This window comes from Podarcis liolepis, assembly GCF_965112155.1.
Source record: "Podarcis liolepis genome assembly, chromosome: 2".
In the NCBI taxonomy this organism is placed as follows: Eukaryota; Metazoa; Chordata; class Lepidosauria; order Squamata; family Lacertidae; genus Podarcis; species Podarcis liolepis.
The window spans coordinates 92,465,076-92,490,177 of NC_139555.1; the positions used below are offsets into that span (position 1 = coordinate 92,465,076).

The 25,102-nt window shown below is 40.7% G+C and overlaps 1 protein-coding gene and 1 long non-coding RNA gene across 16 annotated transcripts in view; one reads left to right on the plus strand and one right to left on the minus strand.

The window, feature by feature from the left end:
• Nucleotides 1-25,102, minus strand: part of LOC310701096 (contactin-4) — a 497,831-nt gene that overhangs the window by 56,871 nt on the left and 415,858 nt on the right. For all 15 annotated transcript variants that reach the window (XM_083491346.1, XM_083491357.1, XM_083491358.1 and 12 more), the window contains one exon: nt 4,817-4,944. In XM_083491346.1, coding sequence (XP_083347472.1) covers nt 4,817-4,944 — 128 coding nt within the window. The remainder of the gene's footprint in view (nt 1-4,816; nt 4,945-25,102) is intronic.
• LOC310702244 lies at nt 15,898-24,972 on the plus strand. Its single transcript, XR_014523396.1, has 3 exons — nt 15,898-15,952; nt 23,560-23,694; nt 24,909-24,972. It is a non-coding gene; the product is annotated as an uncharacterized lncRNA (long non-coding RNA).

The following is a 25,102-nucleotide window of genomic DNA, read 5'->3' on the forward strand; positions in this document are numbered from 1 at the left end:
GGATTTGAAGGAAACCTATCCAAATGCAGTATTTCTCATAACGCTATAGGATAAGGCATGGTTGTCGCTAATGTTGTGTGTACATGGCTCCACAAACAAAATGGCGAGAGTATTGATTGCACAGTAAATGGGAGTGTGTACACAACCTGAGATCAGCCAGACACTGAAATGCCAGTTTAGGAGGCCCTAATATGGCAAAACTTGTGAACAACAGGCCAATGTGCAAGGTGCATAGTCCATGATGCTTATACGATCCACGATGCTTATACGAAAGACCAAAGAAAAGGTCCCACCAACAGCAGCAATGGATTTCCTGTTGTGAATTTTATAGCGTACAGTGGTACCTCGGGTTACATACGCTTCAGGTTACACACTCCGCTAACCCAGAAATAGTGCTTCAGGTTAAGAACTTTGCTGCAGGATAAGAACAGAAATCGGGCTCCGGCGGTGCAGCGGCAGCAGGAGGCCCCATTAGCTAAAATGGTGCTTCAGGTTAAGAACAGTTTCAGGTTAAGAACAGACCTCTGGAACGAATTAAGTACTTAACCCAAGGTACCACTGTACATCAGAGGGTCCTAGGTAATAAAGAAGGCTACAAAACAGCTAACACATTACAACGAAGGCCCGTTTGCTATAGTTTTAGTCTTGGTGTGTCCACTGGAAAATGCTATAAATAAATTCTCAAACTTTACAGTACTACAAGTGAAATAAATCATTTCTAATAAATCTTCAAAAAGGAACACATATGTGCAATATATGCTTTCTTTTATCAGATTTCCTAACTCCGGTCTTGCTTCCTTCACTCTCACAGTTGATAAAAACTGTCATTTAAATACATGCCACTCAAGAAGACTTTGAACAAATATTGGCTAGGAAAGGCTGAAAGGCTGTGGTCATCTATCTCTGCTGGTGTTTGGCAGAATTAAATTGACAGGGTTAGAATGCTGTGATTGATTACAAAGCAATAAATCCATCTCTTTTGATCTATTTTCCAATAGAGGATTTTCCCGCCACAAATGAGAGAGAGATGAAAAGTGTTTATCAATGTTATAATCTATGTGTCTGTTGTGTAAAGTAATTCATCAGACACAAGACTACTCATAAAAAAGAGCATAATTTAATTTAAAACATTTGTCATTGTCAGCACATCTAACAAATTACAACACCAAATGTTATTGCCGACATTTTATTATTACGTTTAATTTGGTGATAGAGAGTTTCTGGGCATACATTTCAGAGCCTTGAGATACATTTTTAAAAATGATCAGTGGCTAACAGTATTCAATCATGCGCTGATTATATCTTGGGGAAAATATGACTGGTGTTGCAAGGGCAACAAGAATAAGTTACTAATTTTCTCTGAACATGACAAATTTTACTGATGCACTTAAAAATGATTTTTAATACCATCTCATTCACTGAGACAACAAGGAAATATATCTACCGCTGGGATAGGAAAGTCAGAGAGCCAATATTGCTCTTCAGGCTCAAACCACACCAACCATTAATTGTATGGCTAGCAATTCTTGTCCTGAATTTGTATTTGTTTTTTTTATTTCTGTGAGCCATACAGAAAACATATGTTATCCATTGTCTGTCCTATAATAAACAATGATGATTTAAAACAGGCACATGGGCAAACTTGGCCCTCCATATGTTTTTGGCCTACAACTCCCATGATCCCTAGCTAGCAGGAGCAGTGATCAGGGATGATGCATATCTGTGCATAGGATTGCAACATGGAGCTTGCTAAAAACAATTATATCTTCTCCAGAAGCGATCTCTCTCTTAATACTGTAATGGCATGATCTGCAGCTTGATAAATGATAAAGGAATCAGTGTAATGATGGGGGGGGGAAAGGAAGGGGAGCCACACAGTGGAGGTGGTGCTTGGGGGAGAAGCCGCCTAGTTCACTCTGCTTTCCTAATTGCAGCTAGTAGTTCTATTAGACAACAACAAGAAATGAATTTGTAAAACTGATGGAACCGCATGCAACTCTTTGTTAGGTACTCTCATATAGCAAACTTTACACTTTTGTCTATAAAGTGCTAAATAAGCACGCATGTGGATAGATGTGCCCAGAAGCTGAAGGCACATGATAGAATATGTTTGCTGAATCTAAGCCAGACTGAGACTGGGCACCAGCCCTTAGTCCTCTTTCGCTGTTTCTTAACACATGACAGCAACAGTCTATACTTCCGGATGACTTCTTTATTGAGCATTCATCCTGACTGGTTTGCAGGGGGTTAGGCAACAACACCTATTCACTGAGCATTCACTCTGATTTCTTTGTGGGGAGGTTAATGACATAATGCAAAACAACAAAACAAAACAACAAAACAAAACATGTTATCCCACACTTTACCTATTGCGAAAAAATCTGATTTTGAGGAAACAGGTTTGCTGCACATGAGTTGCAAATCAACTTTAATTGTGTGACCTGAATTTGTTGGTATAGCAAAGGTTTGGATTTGCCATATTTCCTTGCCAATCTACCCCAGGAGAGTAGTGCATGATGCTTACCAAGGACAGCAGGTGTGCATGGGAAATGACCAGGGCCATGGACCAAATGTGTCTCTTGGGCCAGAGATTTCTCATCCCTGCACTATTGTTATTGTTTTTTTTAATATATCCTGCTTTTTTCTAGGCTGGGACTCAAGGCAGCTTATACAAATTAAAACAACACGGGTAAAATACAGAAAGCTAAAAACATATAAAGCATAACAGTTAAAAGGTAGTTAAACTATAATAGAATAAGAATTAAAAAATCTACAAAGTAAATATAGGCATGTAGAGTATGTGACTCTGAACTCAATAATAGCAATAAAACAATGCAATCCTTTCAAGTTTCCTACTTCAGACAATACAGGGGAATTTTGAAGGGCCAAACTAAGCTTTGCTGCTAAAATTAGAATTATGCATTAGTGATTTTGAATGTGAAAAATCTGGCTCATTTTTCATTTCAGCAATATAGGGTCAAAAAGAAATTTCACACTTGGATATGTTAATTTCAAGGGGAAAGCTTAATTAGCTCAGCAACAAGTGTGAGCGCTAGGGTTTTGCTTTAGGGAAGCATATAGAAAACACTACAATCATACCCACCCCTCGAAGATTCTGTTGCCTATGTTTACATGTACATTTCAGTACAGCAGCTAATTATAAATGGTAAAAACATAAATTGTAAACTCTTACATTCTGTTCATGGTGATTTTTTCTTAAAGTACCTTTTTCCTTCCAGGAAGATCACTATGGCCATGGGGTAACCACCCTGGCTCCATCCATTGTACAGAGATTGAGCACCTGGAGGGTGCTGCAGATTCTCTCTGCATGAAAGAACCATCTGCTCTGATTGCTATTTATGTAGGTCTTCAGAGTGGAAGGGAGACATTCTTGCATCCGCCACCAGTCAGGTGAGCCATGCCAGTCAGGTGTCCCGTGCTGCACCCCCTCACCCCCACAAAGAACATCATGGCAAGGGAGAGACCTACTTAGCCTTGTTCATTGACCTATGAATGAGCAGCAGTATCAAGTCTATCAGACTGTGACTGTCATATATACAAAACTCCAACTTTTTCAACTCAGACATACTACTGAGCAAACCGTAAATAAGTATGAAATACTACACTCAGATACCTCATTTGAAACTTCCCTGACCAACCCAATCCAGAAAAATCCTAATCAGTAACATATACCCACCCCTCTCTAAAATCAAACCGACCCGTATTCAACCAACATATGAAAACAGGAAAAAGGTCCATCAGGCTTAAACCTCACTATCCAACCAAGAGAATGAACACGATTATTCAGTAATATACCAAAAATATTAATGAGTACCAGCCTTAAAGAAAACATTTTCATGTTTATCAATGGTATAGCGCTGCCCAGACTGTGCTGAATATACAAGAATGATATGGTTTGCTGGAGATTCATTAAAATTAAAGCCTGATTTTCTTCACATTTGGGGGGCAAGTGTGTCAAAATAAACTATTTATGAAACACTATGCTCAACATAGTGTTGCTCTGGTCCATGGCGTCACGAAGAGTGAGACACGACTAAAAGACTAAACAACAACAAATGCTCAACATAATCTAAGAAAATACCAGATACTTTATCCAATGCTCACCTCTGTATCTTAAAGGCAGAAGAAAGGAACAAGGACCTACACTTAGTCACATCTTTCTTGACCAGTGCAATAATCCATATAGCTTGGATTCATGCTAAATTTGGTGTTCTCGAAGTCTTATCTGCCAATGAAAAACTGTTAGTCTAAACACATCTGGCTGCAGATATTGGCTTTGGACAATGTTTGTTTCATGCGGTACCATGTCACTTCATTTAACTGATTTGTATATCCACATTATTATTACTATATTATTATTATTATTATTATTATTATTATTATTATTATTATTATTTCTATACTGCCCTATACCCGAAGGTCACATGTAATCAGTTTGTTGATGAATATATCAGTTTGGAAATGAATATATTGCCTATTGGGCTATGTTATTGTTTTAAAGCTGGTTTATGTATGCAAAAGATGCATATTTATTTCAGAGGTTACCTTGACTTTTTATTTTATCTGTATAGTGTTGGTCAATGAACATATTCTATTTGTTCTTGATTACTCAGTAGCAAGTTCCAATGAGTTCAATGGGGTTTTCTCCCAGAGAAGTGGCCTTAGATTCTGGCCTAAATTGCACTTTTTTACAGCAACAGATGCTTCATATTTAAAAATTCACAAGATCTAAAACAGAAGATATCTGCCCCATTAGAACTGAAGAATCAGAAATGTGTCGGGAGAAATGTGTTACCTTTTACCACCAGGTTTCCAGTGCTGCTGGCTGCCCCAAAATGATTTGTTGCTATACACGTGTAGCTTCCTGCATCAGCTTTAGTAACATTGGTAATCTTCAGAGTTCCATCTTCCAAAATAGTGTGTCTGAAAAACAATGGAGAGATGCAGGTGAAGAAGAAGAAGAAGAAGAAGAAGAAGAAGAAGAAGAAGAAGAGGAGGAGGAGGAGGTATTGCAACACTCAACATTTATTATTTACATCTCAGGGGGTTGGACTGGATGACTATTGGGTTCCTTCCAACTCTATGATTCTATGAATACAAACACTTGATAAACCACTGCAAGTTACAATAGAAGTTGACTTGAGAGACTATTAAGGAGGCAGAAATACATTATTCCAACGGAGACAAATTCCATGAGTTCTCAGTGTCCCTGGACCTAAGACTGAGTGGTGCCCAGGGCCCAGTGCAAGAAGAAAGTGTTGTCAAGTCAATTGGGAGCAGTGACCATATCACTATTAAACCAGATGTACATGTAAATGGCCAACGCCCAAGAAAACTCGAACACATGAGGGGGTTGGTAAAAAGGAAGCTGAAAGGCAAAGCCAAGAACGTCAGATTGCTCCGAAATGCTTGGGATTTGTTTGAAAACACAATTATTATAAGCTCATCTGGAGTGTATAGCGCAGATCAGGAAGGCCAAGAACATGGGCATCCAGCAGAGTCAAGGAAGCTTTGGAAAAAGATAGTGGTGGTGGTGAGAATGAAGGAGACAGAACGCCCCTCACCTCCTTCAAACCTCCAACTTCTTAGAGGGAAACTGAAGGCATGCTTTTTCTACCCTATAAGCAGAGGTGTGAGGGGGATGGGGGGGTGAGCAATACAAGCAGGGACAAAAGCCCCTAATTCATACACATACACACACAGATTGCTTAAATTAGAATAAGTTTATTTTGTTTTACACTTGCCTGAAGAGAACAATAACCAAAGACTACTGCTGCACAATCTCCATTACTCTCAACCACAGAGTTCTACAAGTTCCACTGACATGCACAATCACAGCCATGGGTGTTTTGGACATAACACATCAGTATAGTGACTGAAGAATGAGCTGCATGAACATAAATGGCACTCTCTTACATGTAGTGAGATGAATCAATATGTAAATGATTTGTTGATAAAAAGTGGCATACAAATACTTGAAATAAATAAGGAAATAAACACTATCCAAACTTCAGCATTTTGATGACATCTGTCAAAAAATAATAATCTTGTTTTACCCAGGTTTTATTTTAAATACTTCCTGGCTTGTCTTTTTCTCCAGCACCCAAACGTCCTTGCATTTTCTGCGTTTTTTACTTTGTAGTGTAATGTTAGGCTGCTGATCACTTGAAAGGATTTGAGGATTTCCAATTCCAAGGAAGTGATGCTGGTAATTCTGGTATCAGCTCTCTGAGCCTCAAGGGGTTAGCATTACTTTACAGAATACAAATCTGTGCTGCTTGCATCTGTGAACTTGAGGTGTGAAGCTAGCTCTCTATAGCAAGTGGATGTCAGGAGGTATCTTGTGGCAGATATTAAAACTATGAACAGGCAACCAAATCGTTTCATGAATCTGAGCAACCAAATTCTAGAACCACCATTCCTTTCAGTAATCTTCTTCATTTCATCCAAAGGATTTGCAATAAAACTGACAAATACCTGCTTAAGACAGCTGCAGGTTTTTGTTAAAATAAATATACCAGAGCCTTAATTTTCCTCTTTGAACTGTGACTCACTGATGAAAGGGATTCAGGGCAACTAATCTAACCATTCGTTTCTGCTGAAGGTGCCTTTTTTTCTTTTTCTTTTTAAAGCCATACTTATATTTTGAAGCTGTTGGGGCAGATGTTAACATAAGTAATTATTCTAGCACTTTGAAATTTGTTAAAAGGGTGTTCAGGAAATAGGAATGACTTGCACTTGTTTGTGTTGCCTCAAAAATTTCCTTTGTAAATGTTAAAACAGGGGGAAAGGCCCTTTGAGTCTACTGAATTGCTAATTGGGTTGAAAGACAATGTGCTTTAATCAGCCATGCCAAGTGGCATTATGGGAAACATTTTGTTTGAAGGTGAGAAGTTCAAACAAATTAAGCATTTTCCATCTTACTGAGAATCAAATATGTTTCAGCTGACAGATTACATAAGGAATTTCAGTGGGTCAGAGTTTGTTGGATAATCTCAAACTGGTCCTAATGGATGAACGGGGTTTGCTGAGCAAAAGTGTGCTGCAAATTTTATCCAAAGATGGTACAATACTATGCTGGTTTAAATAAAAATAGGGTTCTCATCAGATAAAGGAAGTGTTCAACTATAACCCTATGCACATTTACCTCTGAGTACACAGAATACATTGTTAGTCAACTGGTAATATGAACCAGCTAATAATGAACCAGAACTAATTGAGCAATTCAATAAAATAACAGTGTAGATGAAAATCACATACTTTGTTTTTAGACTATATAAGTCTATGTTACAGCTTAGCTTGCATGCACCAACTTCTAAAATCCATTGCTTCTTGAAGAGATGATCGTTCTAAGGCTCCATTTAACACCTACGTTTTTGTAAATACCCTTCCAGTCATCAGAAAGTGTTTATTAATTTAAGTAATTCACACTCACACACACACACACGCTTCCTTTAATGGGGTTCCAATGTCAGCTGTGCATGGATGACATGTTAACACCCTTGGGTTTTGGCATGCAAGCAGTATATCAACTAATAAAGAATACCCACTGGACACGGGTGGCGCTGTGGTCTAAACCACTGAGCCTCTTGGGCTTGCCGATTGAAAGGTTGGCGGTTTGAATTCCCGCAACGGAGTGAGCTCCCGTTGCTCTGTCCCAGCCCCTGCCAACCGAGCAGTTCGAAAGTACACCAGTGAAAGTAGATACCATATTTTTCGCTCTATAAGATGCACATTTTCCCCTCCAAAAATTAAGGGGAAATGTGTGTGGGTCTTATGGAGCGAATGCAGGCTCCTTGGCTTCAGCGATAGCAACGCAAAGCCTCTGGAGCGCAGTGGGAGCTCCCACAATTTTACCCATTATAAGCTACTTTTTATTTCTATCAACTCGTGCTTATGTGTCTACCATTCTTGTAAATGTTTTAATGTGTGCATTGTTCGTCCAGGACTCTAATCTAGGTTTATAATGTTTGATACAAAAGTGGGGCATCTATAGATGTACATCATAGGATTAAGTACAAACAAGGTTATAAATGAAAAGTGGCTTATTTGTCTATGACACTTCCTTTCAAGTACATGTGCTGAGGATGGCAGTTTTTAGCTGTATTTTCTGAAGTTGGATTAATAGTAGTGCTTTGTATGGGGAAAACTTTACCGTTTTGCGGTGCAATCCTATACTGAGTTCAGTGGGGTTTACTTCCAGATAAATGTACAGTGGAACCTCGGGTTACGTACCGTCCTCCTTATGAGTGTTTTGGGTAACGAGCTCCGCTAACCCAGAAGTAGGTGCTCCTGGTTGTGAACTTTGCCCCAGGGTGAGAACGGAAATCACGTGCTGGTGGCACAGCGGCAGTGGAAGGCCCCATTAGCGAAAGCGTGCCTCAAGTTAAGAACAGTTTCGGGTTAGGAACGAATTAGGTTCGTAACCAGAGGTACCACTGTATAGGATGGCAGCCTAAATCAGCAGCCTGGCTTTTTAGTTAAGTAACTTATTGGTAGAGTGATTTTCAACCTTAGCTGATGTGGAAGAAAGCAAATGCCTTAATTGATTGGGCATTTGGTTGTCATTGTATTATTGTAATATGCAAAATAGCCATCAGAAAACCTTTTCCTTTTGAATGAAATATAATAAAGCTTATCCAGGCTCCAGAGTCAAAATGTGTTGTTTACTTACGTTAGTCATTAATCTCTATTGAATATTGTCTGCTAATATCTGTGAATTTTGACAATACTTGATATAAACTAAAGATGTAAATCTGCTAATACCACTTGGGCTATCACAAATGAGCTATAGCTGGGATGCTTTTTAGTCATACTGTAAGTTTTTATCAGCAAAAGGAGAGCAAGAGATAATTTTACACTGGGAAAAAATAAAGGTGATAAAAGGCATTGCTACGTCCCTATAGAGATAGGTCATCTTATCTTCCATGTATTACATTATCTGCAACATACAGCAGCTGTTGATCTTTGCTGTGAACAGACCCACAGAGATGAAGAACGCATCTGAGTTTAGAGATAAATGGAAACACTCTTTTATTAAAAGTAAAGCTTTTTATGTCTAAGCCTTCAAAAACTGGCGGGCACCTCAGTTCTAGAGATCTGTGTTGCTGAATCTGACTTCGTATAATTATGATTGGTTTCAATTTTAAAAACATAAACACTTCAAAAACACTTCCTTTAGGCTGCTGAGCAAAGGAACTGTTTTCGTCTTTGAAAAATGTAATGCATGAAAGCATTTGTTGATGGTTCATCACTTTCTGTTTTGCCATTTGCAAAATGGAATACACAAAGCATCTGTACAGGTTGGTCAGTCAGTAACGTAAATGGTAAGATGACTTGGCGTTAGGATTTATCATCCATAAGTATCTACACAAATGACTTAATAAAGCAATCCTAAAGTTGGGTCAGTAATTCACTTCACCCATAAACTTCCATAGATCTATAAAGACGACTTTCACGCCGTGCTTTTAAACTTAAATTGACTTTGATCTATTCTTGCTTGTCTTTGACCTATGATTCACTTTTGAAAATTTTACTTTGACCTATTTACTGTGAGTGTGCAGCTACCAGCAGAATGTTAAAAAGAAAAAGCCTTAAGTATATAATAAGGTGGTTTTTTTTTGAAGAACACAAAGCCACCTGAGCGACAGCTAGTCTTTTCTTGTAGACAAGGAAGGGTCTATCCACAGTTAGGCATTCTTTGGTGACATTCAGACTTGGACTACTTTAACATATGGTTATGGGTTTGGGTCAGGGGTCAGCAACCCGCGGCTCCGGAGCCGCATGTGGCTCTTTTACACCTTTGCCGCGGCTCCGGGGCGGATACTAGCGAGGGGAGGAGGCGCATTGTGTGCCCCGACACTCCCCACTGTTTTAAATGTCGCAATGGTTTTGCGGCTCCCAGGTTTTTTTTCTTCGGTCCAAGTGGCTCTTTTTGTCTTAAAGGTTGCAGATGCCTGGTTTGGGTGGTGGTGGTGGTGGTCAGTTTCAGTGATACCTGTCACTCCCTGCCAAACCTGTATATGGGAGGCTAGAATCTATAGGAGGACGTTTGCTGAACCAGTCAAGCCTGTTAATGGCCATTAGAATCATAGAAGCATAGAGTTGGAAGAGACCACAAGGGCCATCGAGTCCAACCCCCTGCCAAGCAGGAAGCACCATCAGAGCACTCCTGACATATGGTTGTCAAGCCTCTGCTTAAAGACCTCCAAAGTAGGAGACTCCACCACACTCCTTGGCAGCAAATTCCACTGTCAAACAGCTCTTACTGTCAGGAAGTTCTTCCTAATGTTTAGGTGGAATCTTCTTTCTTGTAGTTTGGATCCATTGCTCCGTGTCCGCTTCTCTGGAGCAGCAGAAAACAACCTTTCTCCCTCCTCTATGTGACATCCTTTTATATATTTGAACATGGCTATCATATCACCTCTTAACCTCCTCTTCTCCAGGCTAAACATGCCCAGCTCCCTTAGCTGTTCCTCATAAGACATCGTTTCCAGGCCTTTGACCATTTTGGTTGCCCTCCTCTGGACACGTTCCAGTTTGTCAGTGTCCTTCTTGAACTGTGGTGCCCAGAACTGGACACAGTACTCCAGGTGAGGTCTGACTAGAGCAGAATACAGTGGCACTTTTACTTCTCTTGATCTAGATGCTATACTCCTATTGAGGCAGCCCAGAATTGCATTGGCTTTTTTAGCTGCCGCGTCACACTGTTGGCTCATGTCAAGTTTGTGGTCAACCAAGACTCCTAGATCCTTTTCACATGTACTGCTCTCAAGCCAGGTGTCACCCATCTTGTATTTGTGCCTCTCATTTTTTTTGCCCAAGTGCAATACTTTACATTTCTCCCTGTTTGTTTTTGCCCAGTTCTCTAATCTGTCAAGGTCATTTTGAAGTGTGATCCTGTCCTCTGGGGTGTTAGCCAGACTCAGCAATTAGCAACTCAGCTAAACACCCATCATACACATCTTAAAAGAGCAAGCTCCATTGTCATAGAGACAAATGGGTTGGCCATTTCTCATCTCATCTGGCTGGATGCCACATCATCCTAGGATGGAACAGCCAAGGTGTAGGGCACGGTATAGCCGAGTTGTGTGTATGAACTGGACTGATGCTAGAAGTTGGATACACAGAGACATGTCTGCTCTGTGCTAGACCCGAGGCTGTGAGGTTGGGGCCTCCTTGGAAACTCAATAGAAAAACAAGATATGTTGAAGTGTTAATACTGTGAGCTGAAGTTGTATGTATATGTATCTATACATACACAGCACAGTCTCCATCAGAGGCATAGCATGGAGGGGGTCCATGGGGACTGTGGCCCCAGAGGCAATTTTGTGAGGGGGCACAAACAGGCTCCTTCATCGGAGCCTGGTTCCGAGCGAGAAGGAGCTGAGCCTTGGCTGTGTGCTCATGCCTGGTCGCAGCTCCACCCCCGAGTCAGGACTGACCCAGGGGAGAAGAGCAGGAGAACGGGTGGCAATGCCGCCGCCCAACCTCCTTGGCCGCAGTGCACCTCACGCCCGGCCGCAGCAGCTCCACCACTGGATCACATCTGCCTGACGGCAGAGAGCAGCTCTCTTTGGCTGTGGCGAGGCATGCCTGGCTGCAGCAGCTCCACCGCCAGATTAGGTTTCACCCAGTCAAGGATGATACTATGGTGGTGGGGCTCATTTCAGGAGGGGATGAGTCCGCCTATCGGGACGAGGTGGAGCGGCTCTGTGTTTGGTGCGGAGAAAACAATCTGGCTCTTAATACGGCCAAGACCAAGGAATTGGTGGTGGATTACAGGGAAAAAAAGGCAGACATTCAGCCCTTGTATATCAACGGGGAACGGGTGGAGAGGGTGGCGGAATTCAGGTTTTTGGGAGTGACTATGGATCAGGGCATGACTTGGAGCGCAAATACCACTGCTCTGGTGAAGAAGGCCCAGCAGAGAATTTATTTCCTCAGACTTTTAAAAAAGAACAATCTGAGTGAGAGACTGCTGGTGTCCTTCTACCGAGGCTCCATAGAGAGCATACTTACATACTGTATTTGTGCTTGGTTCTCCAGTTGTACAGCTAGGGAGAGGAAGGTGCTCCAGAAGGTCATAACCACAGCCCAAAGGATTATTGGGCACCCTCTCCCACCTTTGGAAGAACTGTACGGTTCCCGTTGCCTTAGGAAAGCAAACAACATCCTGCAGGATCCATCTCACCCGGGATACAGTCTGTTTGCACTACTGCCTTCTGGCAGGAGGTATAGAAACATCAAGTCAAGGACAAATAGACTGAAAAATAGTTTCTATCCAAGAGCTGTGGCCTTGCTGAATGCTGTAACTCGATAGTGAGACCTGGGAGTTTGATGGATGTGGGTGTGGGTGTGGTTGGAAGGTGGTTTGTTTGGTTGTTGCTGTTGTTTTGCTTTTGTTGTTTTTAAGGGATGGCATCCAATTTCGTTGCACTGGTGCAATGTTGCACTAGTGTAATGACAATAAAGAATCTATCTATCTATCTATCTATTAGGTTTCACCCAGTCAAGGAGAGTGGGCAGCAGCTTCCCCACCCCTCTCCTCCCCTGGACTGTGGTACCTGAGAGGGCACCCTCCCCCCGCCCTTGGGTGTGCCCTTGGGTGTGCATCTGCCCTGGGCAGCGCAGGCATATGCTTTGCTGCTGGTCTACTTTGATCTTTGTTCCAAGGAAACTGAACCCTCAGTAAGTGCAGGCATCCTTGGAATCTCCTGTTGCTCAAATACTGTGGTTGCACAAGACACAACTCTATGTAACGCTCCTTTAGAAAGTTATCAGAAGCTACAACTGGTTCATAAGGTGGCCACCTGAGCTTTGATCGGGGTCAACCACAGGGAACGTATGTTAGTTTTGAAAAAAAGTTCATTGGCTTCAAATTGGTTTCTGGGCCTAAATCAGGTTTGATGTTTAAAGTCCTAAACCTGTTGGGAATTCCATTCCTCCCGCGCTGCAGATGTGTGGGATTGTTACATGTCACATGTCTGTTTACATTCCAGCACAAATTGTTAGAGTCTCATGAGCGGTACATCCGCTCTGTATAGGTTTTGTGTTCTCTCTCTCCGAGAAGAACGACAAGGAGAGAAGCCATGTTTTCTTTGTCCTGATTTATGTACAATAAACGTAGCCTAGTATCCAAGCCTGGAACCAGATCTGTTGTGTGTTTATTCTGCTGAGTAACGTGTGCTCATGCACAATAGCATGAGTCGCAGACGCACATCAGAGGAGGATGACTGATGGATCTCCGCAGCGGCAAGGCCAGAAGGGAGACGCTCCAGCTGGGGCATGTCCAACTGGCTTTCCATCCCATGGTTCCAACAAAACCATCTGGGCCTAGGGTATCTTAAGAATTGCCTTTATTCATATATGAGTATCTGTAATTTAAGACAGGGGTGGGCTATATGTGGCCCTCCAGGTGATCAAAGGTCAGGAATGATGGGAGGTATAGGGTAGAATTTGATGTAGTGATAAGTGGGGTATGCTTGTAAGGAATGAGGTCTGCTCACACAGTGAGACTTTCCCCCCTCTCCTCCCCACTTGGGTGCCCCCTGTGCACCCCTAAACCCAATATGGAGGTTCCTCCAACACTCTGGAGCAGGTTTAGGGGGTGCAGGGACATGCAGGTGGAACAGAAATCTGTGTAAGCAGATCTCATTTTGTGCATGCAACAAGTCAAACAACATAACTCTAGCATTGATTTAAAGATCTTCTTAGAGCTTCTGCTCTGGGTTCCACAGCCATCAGATAACCTAGAACAGAACCATATTGACAGCAGCACCAAAACTGTGGAGCTCTCTCCTAGTAGAAGTTAGTTGATTAAGGCAACCCTTAATTTATTACTGTTTTTGGATACAAGGTTTGCAATCCAGCTTGAAGATCTATTATATCAAAAAGCAAGCAGCACCTGCTCCACAGTCTAGCATCTCCATCCTATAGCTTTCTCCATAAGCTAAAGACTCACCTCTTTACTCTTTGAGAATTTTGTGGGAGTTTTGCTGGCTTTATATTGTTCTGTTCTGTCTGCAACAGTTTTACCGTATTTTATAACTGACTGTTTCATCTGCTTTTTATAACTGTACAGTATATTATGTCGTTGCAACCCACCTTGGTTTCGTATGGTGAAGGGGAGGTTAAGAATTTGTCTAAATAAATAAATAAATAAATAAATGAGGTAAAATTATTTTAACAAATACCGGTAAATTGAAGCACCATTCAAACACCATATTTATAATAGTGCAAAAAATAATTGTGCTATAAATGTGCAAATTAGTTCTGAAATCATTTGTAAATGCTACTTCCTTCGTAAGTTATAAAAGTAAGCATCCCTTATAAAAATTAGCTCTGTGTGATAGCACTGCATATGTTAGTAAGTGCAACATCTGTTGTCACCTGGACTGATAAAAGCTAATGGGTATTCTTCTGCCAACATCAGAGCTATATCATGTAAGTCTGCAATCTTGTAAATTAGCCTTCAACCAGATTAGAAATAGTCTTATTTCTGTCATCTGAATTCGGAACACATGTACTTGGATAGATGTTCCTAACATCTAATGACAGCAGCCTGGTGACTCAGACCCAAGGGCGATGGAGAGAGATATACAGAATTTATAGAACTTTGGGGTGGCTTAGAAGCAGATACATCACATTTAACTCACACAAACGGTTTTCTTCAGTGAAATTGCCCATTCTACTTTGCAGAGGGAAAGCGGGGAGGGAGAGCTCATCCAATTCATTCTCCTCCCTCCCCTGAGAATGGTACTTTCTCATAGGTAATGGTGGAGGAAATTCAATGCAACTAGCAAACTACAGATGAGAGTGAGAGGCTAGAAGAAAGCTGGATCTGAACAGGGCATTCTCATTTTTATTCCCTCTATCTCTCCCTTATGAACCCGCAAACAATTCAGGTTCCTGCTGGAAGGAGAATGGCAGATGCCTGGGGTTTTTATTTTGCGGGGAGAGAAACCTAGAAATTGGTATATGGCTTATACCATATGGTATATGGTCTCTTATACTTCGAGCCTCAATAAATACCCACCGTCTATTAAACAATGGTCTGGGGACCGTGGTTACATTCAAACATGTTTCATACAGGCATCAATTGTGTGTGGATACCTATTTGGACGTCTGGAGGACTTATATTAACTTATATGTTAATATAAGTTATATTATATTATATTAACTTATAAGTTACATACTTATATTAACTTATATGTTCATATAACTTATATTAATTTAAGATTTGTGTACTGATGGTCACTGTATCTGCAATGTGAACTGATGGTGGCTTATTTTTATTACTATTATTTGTATATCTAACAACATCTGGAAGGACACCTGAGGCCTACATCTCCAGAAGGAAGCATTATTGTGCTGAAGCTAAATATCAGCAACATAATAAATTATGCTGCTACCTACTTGATATTATGAACACATCAATTTGCTAGCTGCAAGCAGATCTTACAGATTCTGATTGTTGATTAAGCATACAAGTCAGAAATATTTCATGCTTAGCTAAGCATTTAAAAAAAAAAATCCCATGAAAGCTTCTTAATGTTTTCTTTCATGGGTAGCAAGGTATCTTAGAGCAAAAAGTTAAAGAAATGTCATCTATAAGCTTTTCGGCAACAGCTTATATAACAAGATGTTGAAAAGGGGGTGCACTGAGTATCTACCAATAAAAAATCTGTATTCTGAGAGAAAACACAGTTTAGCGGTACTTGCCGATATAATGGTCTTTACAGCTGTTTACCACTGATACCATTTGCTGTTTCTTTTAAAAGACACATAAGCATAATATGGGGAAATGCCAATGTTTAACAGATCATTTCGTGCAGTCTTTACAGATAATGGACAGTTATTTTTTTTTTCTACCAGAGAAGCTGATTCAGTGACTGGCAAACAATCTGGAGACAGCTGTGAAATCAACCAGGTAATATGCTCTAATGACTAATACGTCTGCAGGAGCTGATGAAACTTTTTTGCTCAAGAGATTAATCTTGAATGAAAGTAAATGCTTTATAATGACAAATATTTAAGGGAAGTGGAGAATGAAAGATGCAATTCTAATTATTATAAAGAAATTACCAGTGATTTAGGGAGTAATAAATCTAAGCCTTTTGTTCACTTTAAATATTACCTGTGCGCAAGAATTGTACTCGTGCTTTCCAACACTGGATTAGGTACATAGTGCCCAGCACATGAAATCAATACAGGCTGAATTCAAATGTGGTATCTATCCGTATTACATAATGATGATGATACTACACAATGTCATCAATTATCAGGGGAAATAGTGGGTGGTATTCAGCTTAGTTTTAATCAGAGTATACCCATTGAAATTAATGTATCTGAGTAATATTAAATACTACCCCACATGTAACATCTTGGCACCTGAAAGTATTTCAGGGCATGCTTGTCCTAAGTCAGGCATAGGCAAACTCGGCTCTCCAGATGTTTTGGGACTACAACTCCCATCCTCCCTGACCACTGGTCCTGTTAGCTAGGGATAATGGGAGTTGTAGTTCCAAAACATCTGAAGGGCCGAGTCTGCCTATGCCTGTCTTAAGTTTATCCCATCTAACTTTTCCCCCCCATTTAAAGTAATTGGGTCTCTGAAGAAGTATATAGGTCTGTCATGGAACCAGCTGCACTTTACTGACTTACACACAACTGATTCTAAAATCCGTAGAAATGACTGATAATAAAAAAAACAGCAAAAATATTTTCAGAACATGGAGAACTTAAACTGAACTCTTGTCTGCATTCTGCTGCAGCTGCTACTTAAGCATAGCCTCCCCCTTTACTTCACTCTATGCATGAACCTTAGTGCAGAAAGATCTGGATTTTAAACTTCAAGCAGAATCTCATGTCGTAACTGAAAGGCAAGAAAATGTACTAGCCAACCACTCCCCCACCCCTCGGAAAGCAACACTAAACAATGATACACAGTACAAAGTTTAAGAAGTGATTATGTAGATTATTAGGGACATGGGTGGCACTTTGGGTTAAACCACAGAGCCTAGAACTTGCTGATCAGAAGGTCGGCGGTTCGAATCCCCGCAACGGGGTGAGCTCCCATTGCTCGCTCCCTGCTCCTGCCAACCTAGCAGTTTGAAAGCACATCAAAGTGCAAGTAGATAAATAGGTACCGCTCCGGTGGGAAGGTAAACGGCGTTTCCGTGAGCTGCTCTGGTTCGCCAGAAGCGGCTTAGTCATGCTGGCCACATGACCCGGAAGCTGTACGCTGGCTCCCTCGGCCAGTAAAGTGAGATGAGCACCGCAACCCCAGAGTCGGTCACGACTGGACCTAATGGTCAAGGGTCCCTTTACCTTTATGTAGATTATTCATATCAACTCCAAGAGAGGCAGCCATGACTTTCCAGTCAGGAATCTTCCTTCTTACGGAAATCCCCTGCATCAAGGGTCCAGAAGGGAAAGACCATATTCCCTCCTACAAATCTGCCTGTGTTTTGGGATCTTGGAGGGGAGGCCCTTCTCTGAGTCCCATTGCACTCACAGGCAGAGGTGCCACCTTCTCAAGAAGATTGAGGCGGCCTGATGTGACGGTCTGACATCACATGCACAACCTTAGCCATTCTCATTTTCATCTCCACTCTGCCTTGAGTCCCATCAGGGCAAATGGTGGTGTGTCTGGGCTATCAACTACAACAGGTGTGCTTGCCTGTTAGATACAGCAGTTCCAGACTAGCAATTCCAGACATTTATACAGGAGTTCTATTGAGATAATGGGCTTATTCCTTGGTATGCGGGTACAGACAGGACTGCAGCCCAAATTCTAGCCACAGTTCTACCTTCTTACCCACTTAGCAAGTGATCCTCACTTTGGAACTGACATATTACCAGTTATGTCGGAAGAGCACAAATGTGTGTGCAGCTTCTACTTCATTTTCAAGTGTCCTGGTTTGAAATGAATAGGCTTATTATGTGCAACACTGAAACGTGGCTCCCATGTCTGCAAGCAAACAAAAAACACCTTCCATGGTGATATCTGGCGATCAGGAAGCATGCACATTTTGCTATGCCTTCGCTTTGGAATTAAGCCCTTCCTCTCCTGAACACCCCCTCCCCCAAACACACACACACTCACACACTCACTCACACACACACTTTTCATCCATTTCAGAAAGGGACGGGATTAATTTTGAAATAGGATACAAAAATATAATTATTATAGGGGGATCCACTTTCACAAGGAATGATCATAAATGACAATCTAAAGGGAAGAACTGACCTTGTATAATTAGGAACTGTGAGTCACAATCACTCGGAAGAGCGATTCAATTTTGTAAGATGTAAATTGCTTAGAAAACTCAGAGGTGGATGGAATCCTGTGTGATTGGAAGGAAGGTGGCTCTGGGAAATGCACCACATCCACAGGAGAAGAACAAAGTTAAAATAAAATGAAACTTCAGGAGGTCTTTATAATTGGCAATCACACTGAGCTGCATTTAGCCTATTGCATTTGAAAAATGGGCAATTAGATTTTTTCGTCTCACTAGTTCATAGCTAATTCTTAATATTAATCTCATACAGAATGTTAAATGTACTTCATTCAAAGAAGCAAATTGCTGCCTACAACCTATTTCCAATATTCTCACCAGGGACCTTATAACCAAGTCTGAGATAGGCACACGCTAGGTTTTGGGCAGGTTACAAATGCTAAGAAGTACCAGAAAAGAAAATGCACAATTTGTTCTACTAAAAAGTGTACTTCTTTCAGCTACTTCTTTTGCGTTAAGAGTTGTCCAAGCGAATATGCTCCATAATAGTGTTTATTAATATTTGTGTACACAGGAACGCTATGCTTGATCTTCATTTGAACTTTCCCCCTAAAGTACAATTTCACGTCTTCAAGGCAAGCGTGAAACTGATGGAACATCATCTTGAAAGGGCTGAGGGGAAGTATTTATAGTTATTAATGATCTCCCTGTAGTTACAAGATTATTGAGGTCAAACCTGTATAAAAATATCTCTAGGTTACGTAGGAGGAACAACTAACTGCAGGTATATTGTTTTCAGAGGCTACTGATAACAAAGGTAAAAAAAACCCAGGTCAAATGACACTGGGAACCCCAAAGGAAAATAAGTGAATACTGTTAAGGGGTGGGGAACATATAGCAGCCCTGTTGTCTTTGTTTAGGCAATTCAAGGTACAAATGAGAACAAACTCATTTTGCGGAAACTGACTCTTTAAGTGCCCTTTCATTGACCACTGTTGTCATGTCCAAACTTTGTCCAACAGTCCATAAGGCCAAGACCTTACAAAGTAGATATTGTTGCCATTATCCCTACAGGATTTATCTACGTGGTTCTTCCTTCACTTTTCTCCAGAAACTGAGACAGAAAAACAGTAATTTTGAGACATAGTGCTGCTAACGGCCTGGAACAGAGATCAGAGCTTTGCAAACAAGACCCCTGGAAACTACCTAGCATGACACCTCCACCTATCAGTGTCATAAACCACAGCAGTGTTTCTGGTTATAAACTTCAACACTGGGGAGATTAGAAGTCTCTGTGTACACAGGGAGCTTAAAGGTATCGTTATACTCTTTGCCAGCCAGAATTGGCATGAACTCTGAAGACTAAACCAATATCTATAGAGCTACAACTTGGACAAAGTCCTGTGCGAGACACATTTACTTGGCAACAGGAGGATTAACATTTTTATTTTTATTTTTTGGTTAATCTTAATGACTGCGAAGGGAGAGAGTCCTTAAGCAAAGCCATTTAGGACTTTAAAGGTCATGGCTGACACTTTGAATTGTGTCTGGGAGATTAAATAAAGGGAAATGGAGCAAAGCTGTAAAATATCCTGGCATGATCACGCATAGGAACATAGGAAAATAAGAAGCTGACTTACAGTGAGTCAGAACATTGGCCCATCCAACTCTCTCCATCACTTCAGAGAGAGAGTTCTCTCTCCTGAGAATTGAGAACCTGGGACCTTCTGCATAGAAAGCAGATTACTCTCCCATTGAGCTATGGCGCTACCCCAAGTTGCACTGCACTTCTTCATAGATTTTAGTTGTCACCCTTCTCAAACCACTTCCACTTCAAAAATGTGCAGAGAAGCACATCTATGTCATAAAGTGGGACACATAAAATAACATTTTAGTAGCCTACTTTTGAGTTAAGCACTATTTCTTTATTTCCTGGTTGTCCCTTGACACTCCTCTTTGCTCGAGCTTTTAGAAAATTTGCTTCTTTGTTCTTCAGCCGACTGTGGTTCCAAACTCAGGCGCAGCAGGCCTATATAGCTGGGACATCTGGCCAATGCAAAACTAGGGGACAGCGGAGTATCCCACCCTCCTTTGTGGCCAGCCAGGGGAAATCCCCAACAGCTGCCTGCACGATGGAGAGACCTTTTGGTCTCTGGAGCCAAGGCTCTGCCATGACAAGCCACAACTGCCTCCCACCCAGAGACTGGGTAAGTGGCCATTATTTATTTATATCCCAGTATCCAATATCTATGTCTTTTCACCCAAAAACTCATTCCCCCAGCCAGCCAGCCGCAAAGGGAAAGTGTATTTCGTATCATGATCTCAGAATTATCTCTGTCTGGAGTCTATTGAGATTATTTGTTTATTTTAAAAGCCACATCACTGCCTGAAAATGTCAAAGTGGCATATAACAAGATAAAAGCAAACTACAAAAAGTATGAGTTGTTTTTTAAAAAAGAAATAGAAGCACTCTAAAAACGTAAAATAATAGAACAATTTCTACAGATGTGCAATTAATATTCCATAAATGACTGAGTCACACCTTAGGGAATTGAGATATTATTATGCCTGTTTCTATGCAGGGATAATTGTAACTGGAGGCAGAAAGAAGCCAACTGCATTCTTTGGAGTTATAAAGAAAGGCTACAAACACACGATGCCACATAAGCAACAACATTCTAGTTTTGTACGGGTGTTTTAACAACTTTGCCATTGGAAAACAAGTACTTTCAGCAGGTAATTAGAAGAACTTATACTCAATACAACTAAAACCTCTCAGAAGCTCAACTAAATATATATATATATCTTTTAAGAATGAGAAAAATATAATACAGACTTTTCTGCGTGGATAAAGTGCTGACAGAAACCCATTTAGGCCCATTTTGTGAGATTAGACCATAAGCAGTAAATGCACTCTCAGCTTATTTGTTCTAGCTGATGCTATTTGAATAGAAGCCCAAAGGCACAATCTTTTGAGAAAATAAGATTACCCCCCTCCTTAGTTTCAACTAAAACTGCTCATTGTAAAACAACAAATTACCCACTTCACTAGTAATTGATATTTACACAGATCTTAAATATCTAGAGAGACATTTTAAATCTCTGGAAAACATATACATATGAAAAGTTCATCCAAAACATAAGAGCAGAATTAGAAAAGGTCTTTAGAAATGTCTCTTCCACCATTCCACCTCCCTAACATACTTTTCCTTAAGGCATATAATTATTGCCTAGCATTTAAAACTCATTACGTGAACTTCTCAGAGCTAAGGTTTGAATGTAAATTGATTGTCTTCTTGTTCTAATGAAGTAGAGAGCTCAGAAAAAAATAATTCACAACTACATCTCCACAAAATACCTATGATTTACATTCTCTTTTCCTTTCTACTTGTAAGACTTGTTCACGTGAACTTCTGTGTTATTCACACCGTGTTAAGACATTTGCATGTGAACCACAGGTATTCTACTGCCTGGCAAAGATTAATGCAGTAATATTAATATAATAATATTATAATTAATGCAGTAATATTCTTAGGAACATACCTAAGAAAACACAGTCACTATGCAATATCAGAATTTGCTTCCTGGCAACATCCATATCGTTTATCTTGCACTGTGGCAACTACTATATTTGCCTGACTGTCGCTGCTCCTTAGTCCTCAAATCTATGCTAGTACTGAATGAAGCACCAGAGTAGGCATATAGCTGTGGAAGATTCCTCCCAGATCTCAGGTCATCATTTCATTTTCATATTTCCAGTTCCCGACACTTGCGGAGGAATGGGGGGGTGGATCGCCCCCGGCACCCTCGGGGAGGGGGGTACCATTGCAGCCGCCCCCTGGACACATGCCGTGCACCCCTCCACTGCGCCGGGTGCCATGCCCCCGCGGGCCGCACACCAAGTCTATTCAATGGGGGTTACTACCTAGTAATTATGAACGTTTAAATTTGTTCCTGGTCTAAAATTGTCAAAATAGGTGGCACTCAAGTTATTTCCCATTTAAATACAAGGTAAAGTGAACCATTTCATAAACTTTTTATCCAATAACAATTTCAAATGCTGCAAGGCGAATTCAAACTTCAGACAGCTATTTACATGGTGCCATTAGTCACTTTATCAGGGCAGGATGTAATGGTGAAAATCCATGTTATTTGACCATTTCTGTGCCTGAAAGAAATAGCACTATCAAAGAAATGCCAGTTAGCTCTGTTATTTAGAGCATGGGTAGGCAAACTAAGGCTCGGGGGCTGGATCCAGCCCAATTGCCTTCTAAATCCGGCCCGCAGACGGTCTGGAAATCAGCGTGTTTTTACATGAGTAGAATATGTATTTTTATTTAAACTGCATCTCTGGGTTATTTGTGGGGCCTGCCTGGTGTTTTTACATGAGTAGAATGTGTGCTTTTATTTAAAATGCATCTCTGGTTTATTTGTGGGGCATAGGAATTTGTTCATTTTTTTTCTCCAAAATATAGTCCACCCCCCAAGGTCTGAGGGACAGTGGACCAGCCCCCTGCTGAAAATGTTTGCTGACCCCTGATTTAGAGCATAGTGCTGATAACGCCAATGTGGTGGCTCACCATATGGACCATGTGCATATTCCTGCATCGCAGGGGAACCTCGGGTCCATTCCAACTCTACAAATACTATGATTCTAACTCTTACATTTTTAAAGAAGAGAATTCATATAGGGCAACGATCCTTTTAGGGACTGTATCTCTCTTCCAAAACTTTACATTTGAAACATCTGTCAGTATAATTCCACTAGCATAGATTAAACTGAAGAAATAATGTATTTTTTTCTGATCGATGTCTTCTTTCACAGAACAATTAATCTGAAACATCTGGAGGGCTGCAGATTGGGGAATGTTGCATTAGGTTGCCTAATGGATTAGCCCTTTCAGGGAGCTTCAAATGGTCATGTTTACAAATAATGTGCATAGTTATCATGATAGTCCTGGTTACCCAAAAATCCCATTATTTGGGGGGGGGGAGAAGTGTACAACGTGATAAACTGATTTTGATATTGTTGCCATGTGGACTTAGATCTGTAAGCCACACATTCAGACCAAGGGAGCTATTCTATGATGCGGATTATTCGGCCCTGGAAGTTCAAATACCATGGATTCATAGCAGGTGCTTCTTTCAATCTTCTCTGTCTTTTAAAGGGGCAAAATCAGCAACTTGTACTATTGCCTTATAATAACTAAGCAGATGGAAGGAGAATAAAAGGAGGTGTCAGCCCTGAATGGTTGCCTTCAGGTTTTCATTTGTAACTTGTCTCGTTTCAAAACAGTCCAGGTCTATGCAAGAAAGCAGCACTTACATACCATGAAGCATGTCAGCACTACGGTATAATGGGAGAGGCGAGTGAATTCTCATGAAGCTACTGAGAGCATCTAGAATATCTAGGTCAAATCATACCGCAAAGGTACGATGTAGGCCTTCTTTGTATTGTTGCAGGTGTTGCTATTATATGAGTAGTAGTATACCTTTATAATCTTTGCTGCAAATATAGGGGTCATTTAAGGCCTTAACAAAGTCAGACAAAAAACAATATGCACACTGAGCAGTGATACAAAAGAGGGCAAGTACTAGTAGGGTGAGAACTGACTATGAACAATAACAATGGGAAATACATTTTTCAGACCTTTTTTTTTAACTCCCGTTAACACATCTGGCAGGAGACACTGGCTGAGAAGCACTAGGAAACGAGATACTTTTGAGTGGGTATTTTGAACAGTCGTTTCAAGAAAACAAATTGGCCTACAGAAGAGGAAGCAAGGGTTTCTGATGGCAAAAGAGATACCTGACAGGACACTGTAGGTCTGAACAGAAACTATATGATGTAACGAGGGAAGAGATGAAAAGCCACGTTGAGGCAAGAATTAGCATGGGCATTCTGTAAATGAAGACTTGTCTGCACTTTTCACTTGTCTGCAGTTATCCAAAGACAATTTATCTAAAACTAAGTCCGCTTTAGCAATGGTTTCTGCAGATTGTTATCATCTGGCATGATCATTGATTTACTGGTTTAAATTTGCCACACGGAAGTCATTTTGAAAACAAGGGTGGGCGATTTGGTGTCTTTACAATCTGTGTCCTGTTCACATATGTTTATCCATAAGCCCGTTCTGTCACATGTGTACATTAATATTTGTTGTTTTTTGTTGTTAATCTGCACAAATATTTGCATTTAAATTCATATGTTCTAACGTAATTTCTCTCAAAATTTGAATTTTGCATTTTAAAATGCATTTTGCGCTACCAGCTGCATTGGGACATTCAGGAAGTGCATAAGGCATTGCAATTTGGAAGGTGTGCATCAAAATTCACAAAGTTCAAATTCCTCAGGCACCCCATTAGAAGATAAGCCCTTTACAAAGGCAGTCAGTGTATAAATCAAAGTGCAGACTACTTGTCCTAAAGAGATAGCTCTAAATCTCTTTATCTTCTGAAAAATCTTCTGAAAGTTAAAAGGGCGATTGCTACCTGTCATCCAGCTTCCTTTCCTGGCGGTTATAGAGATGGATCCTCTAAGAGGGCAGGCATAGCAACAATTTCCATATATTTTAAAAAGAAAAGAAAGAATTCCTTATAAGAGCTGCTGAAAATAGGATGAGCAGAAGTGGGTTTAATTTGCAGGAAAGCAAAATATAGAAGAAGGTCAGCAATGGAAGTATATTCAGAGGAAGATGAGGAGTGGTCACCAACACAGGTATTCTATGTGTTCTTAGTATCATCATATGGAGGGCACCACCATGAAGGTTTCCAAAAGTGAGAGAGAGAGTGTGTTAAGCACAATTATATGATATTTTGGGTGTATGTATATAATTTAT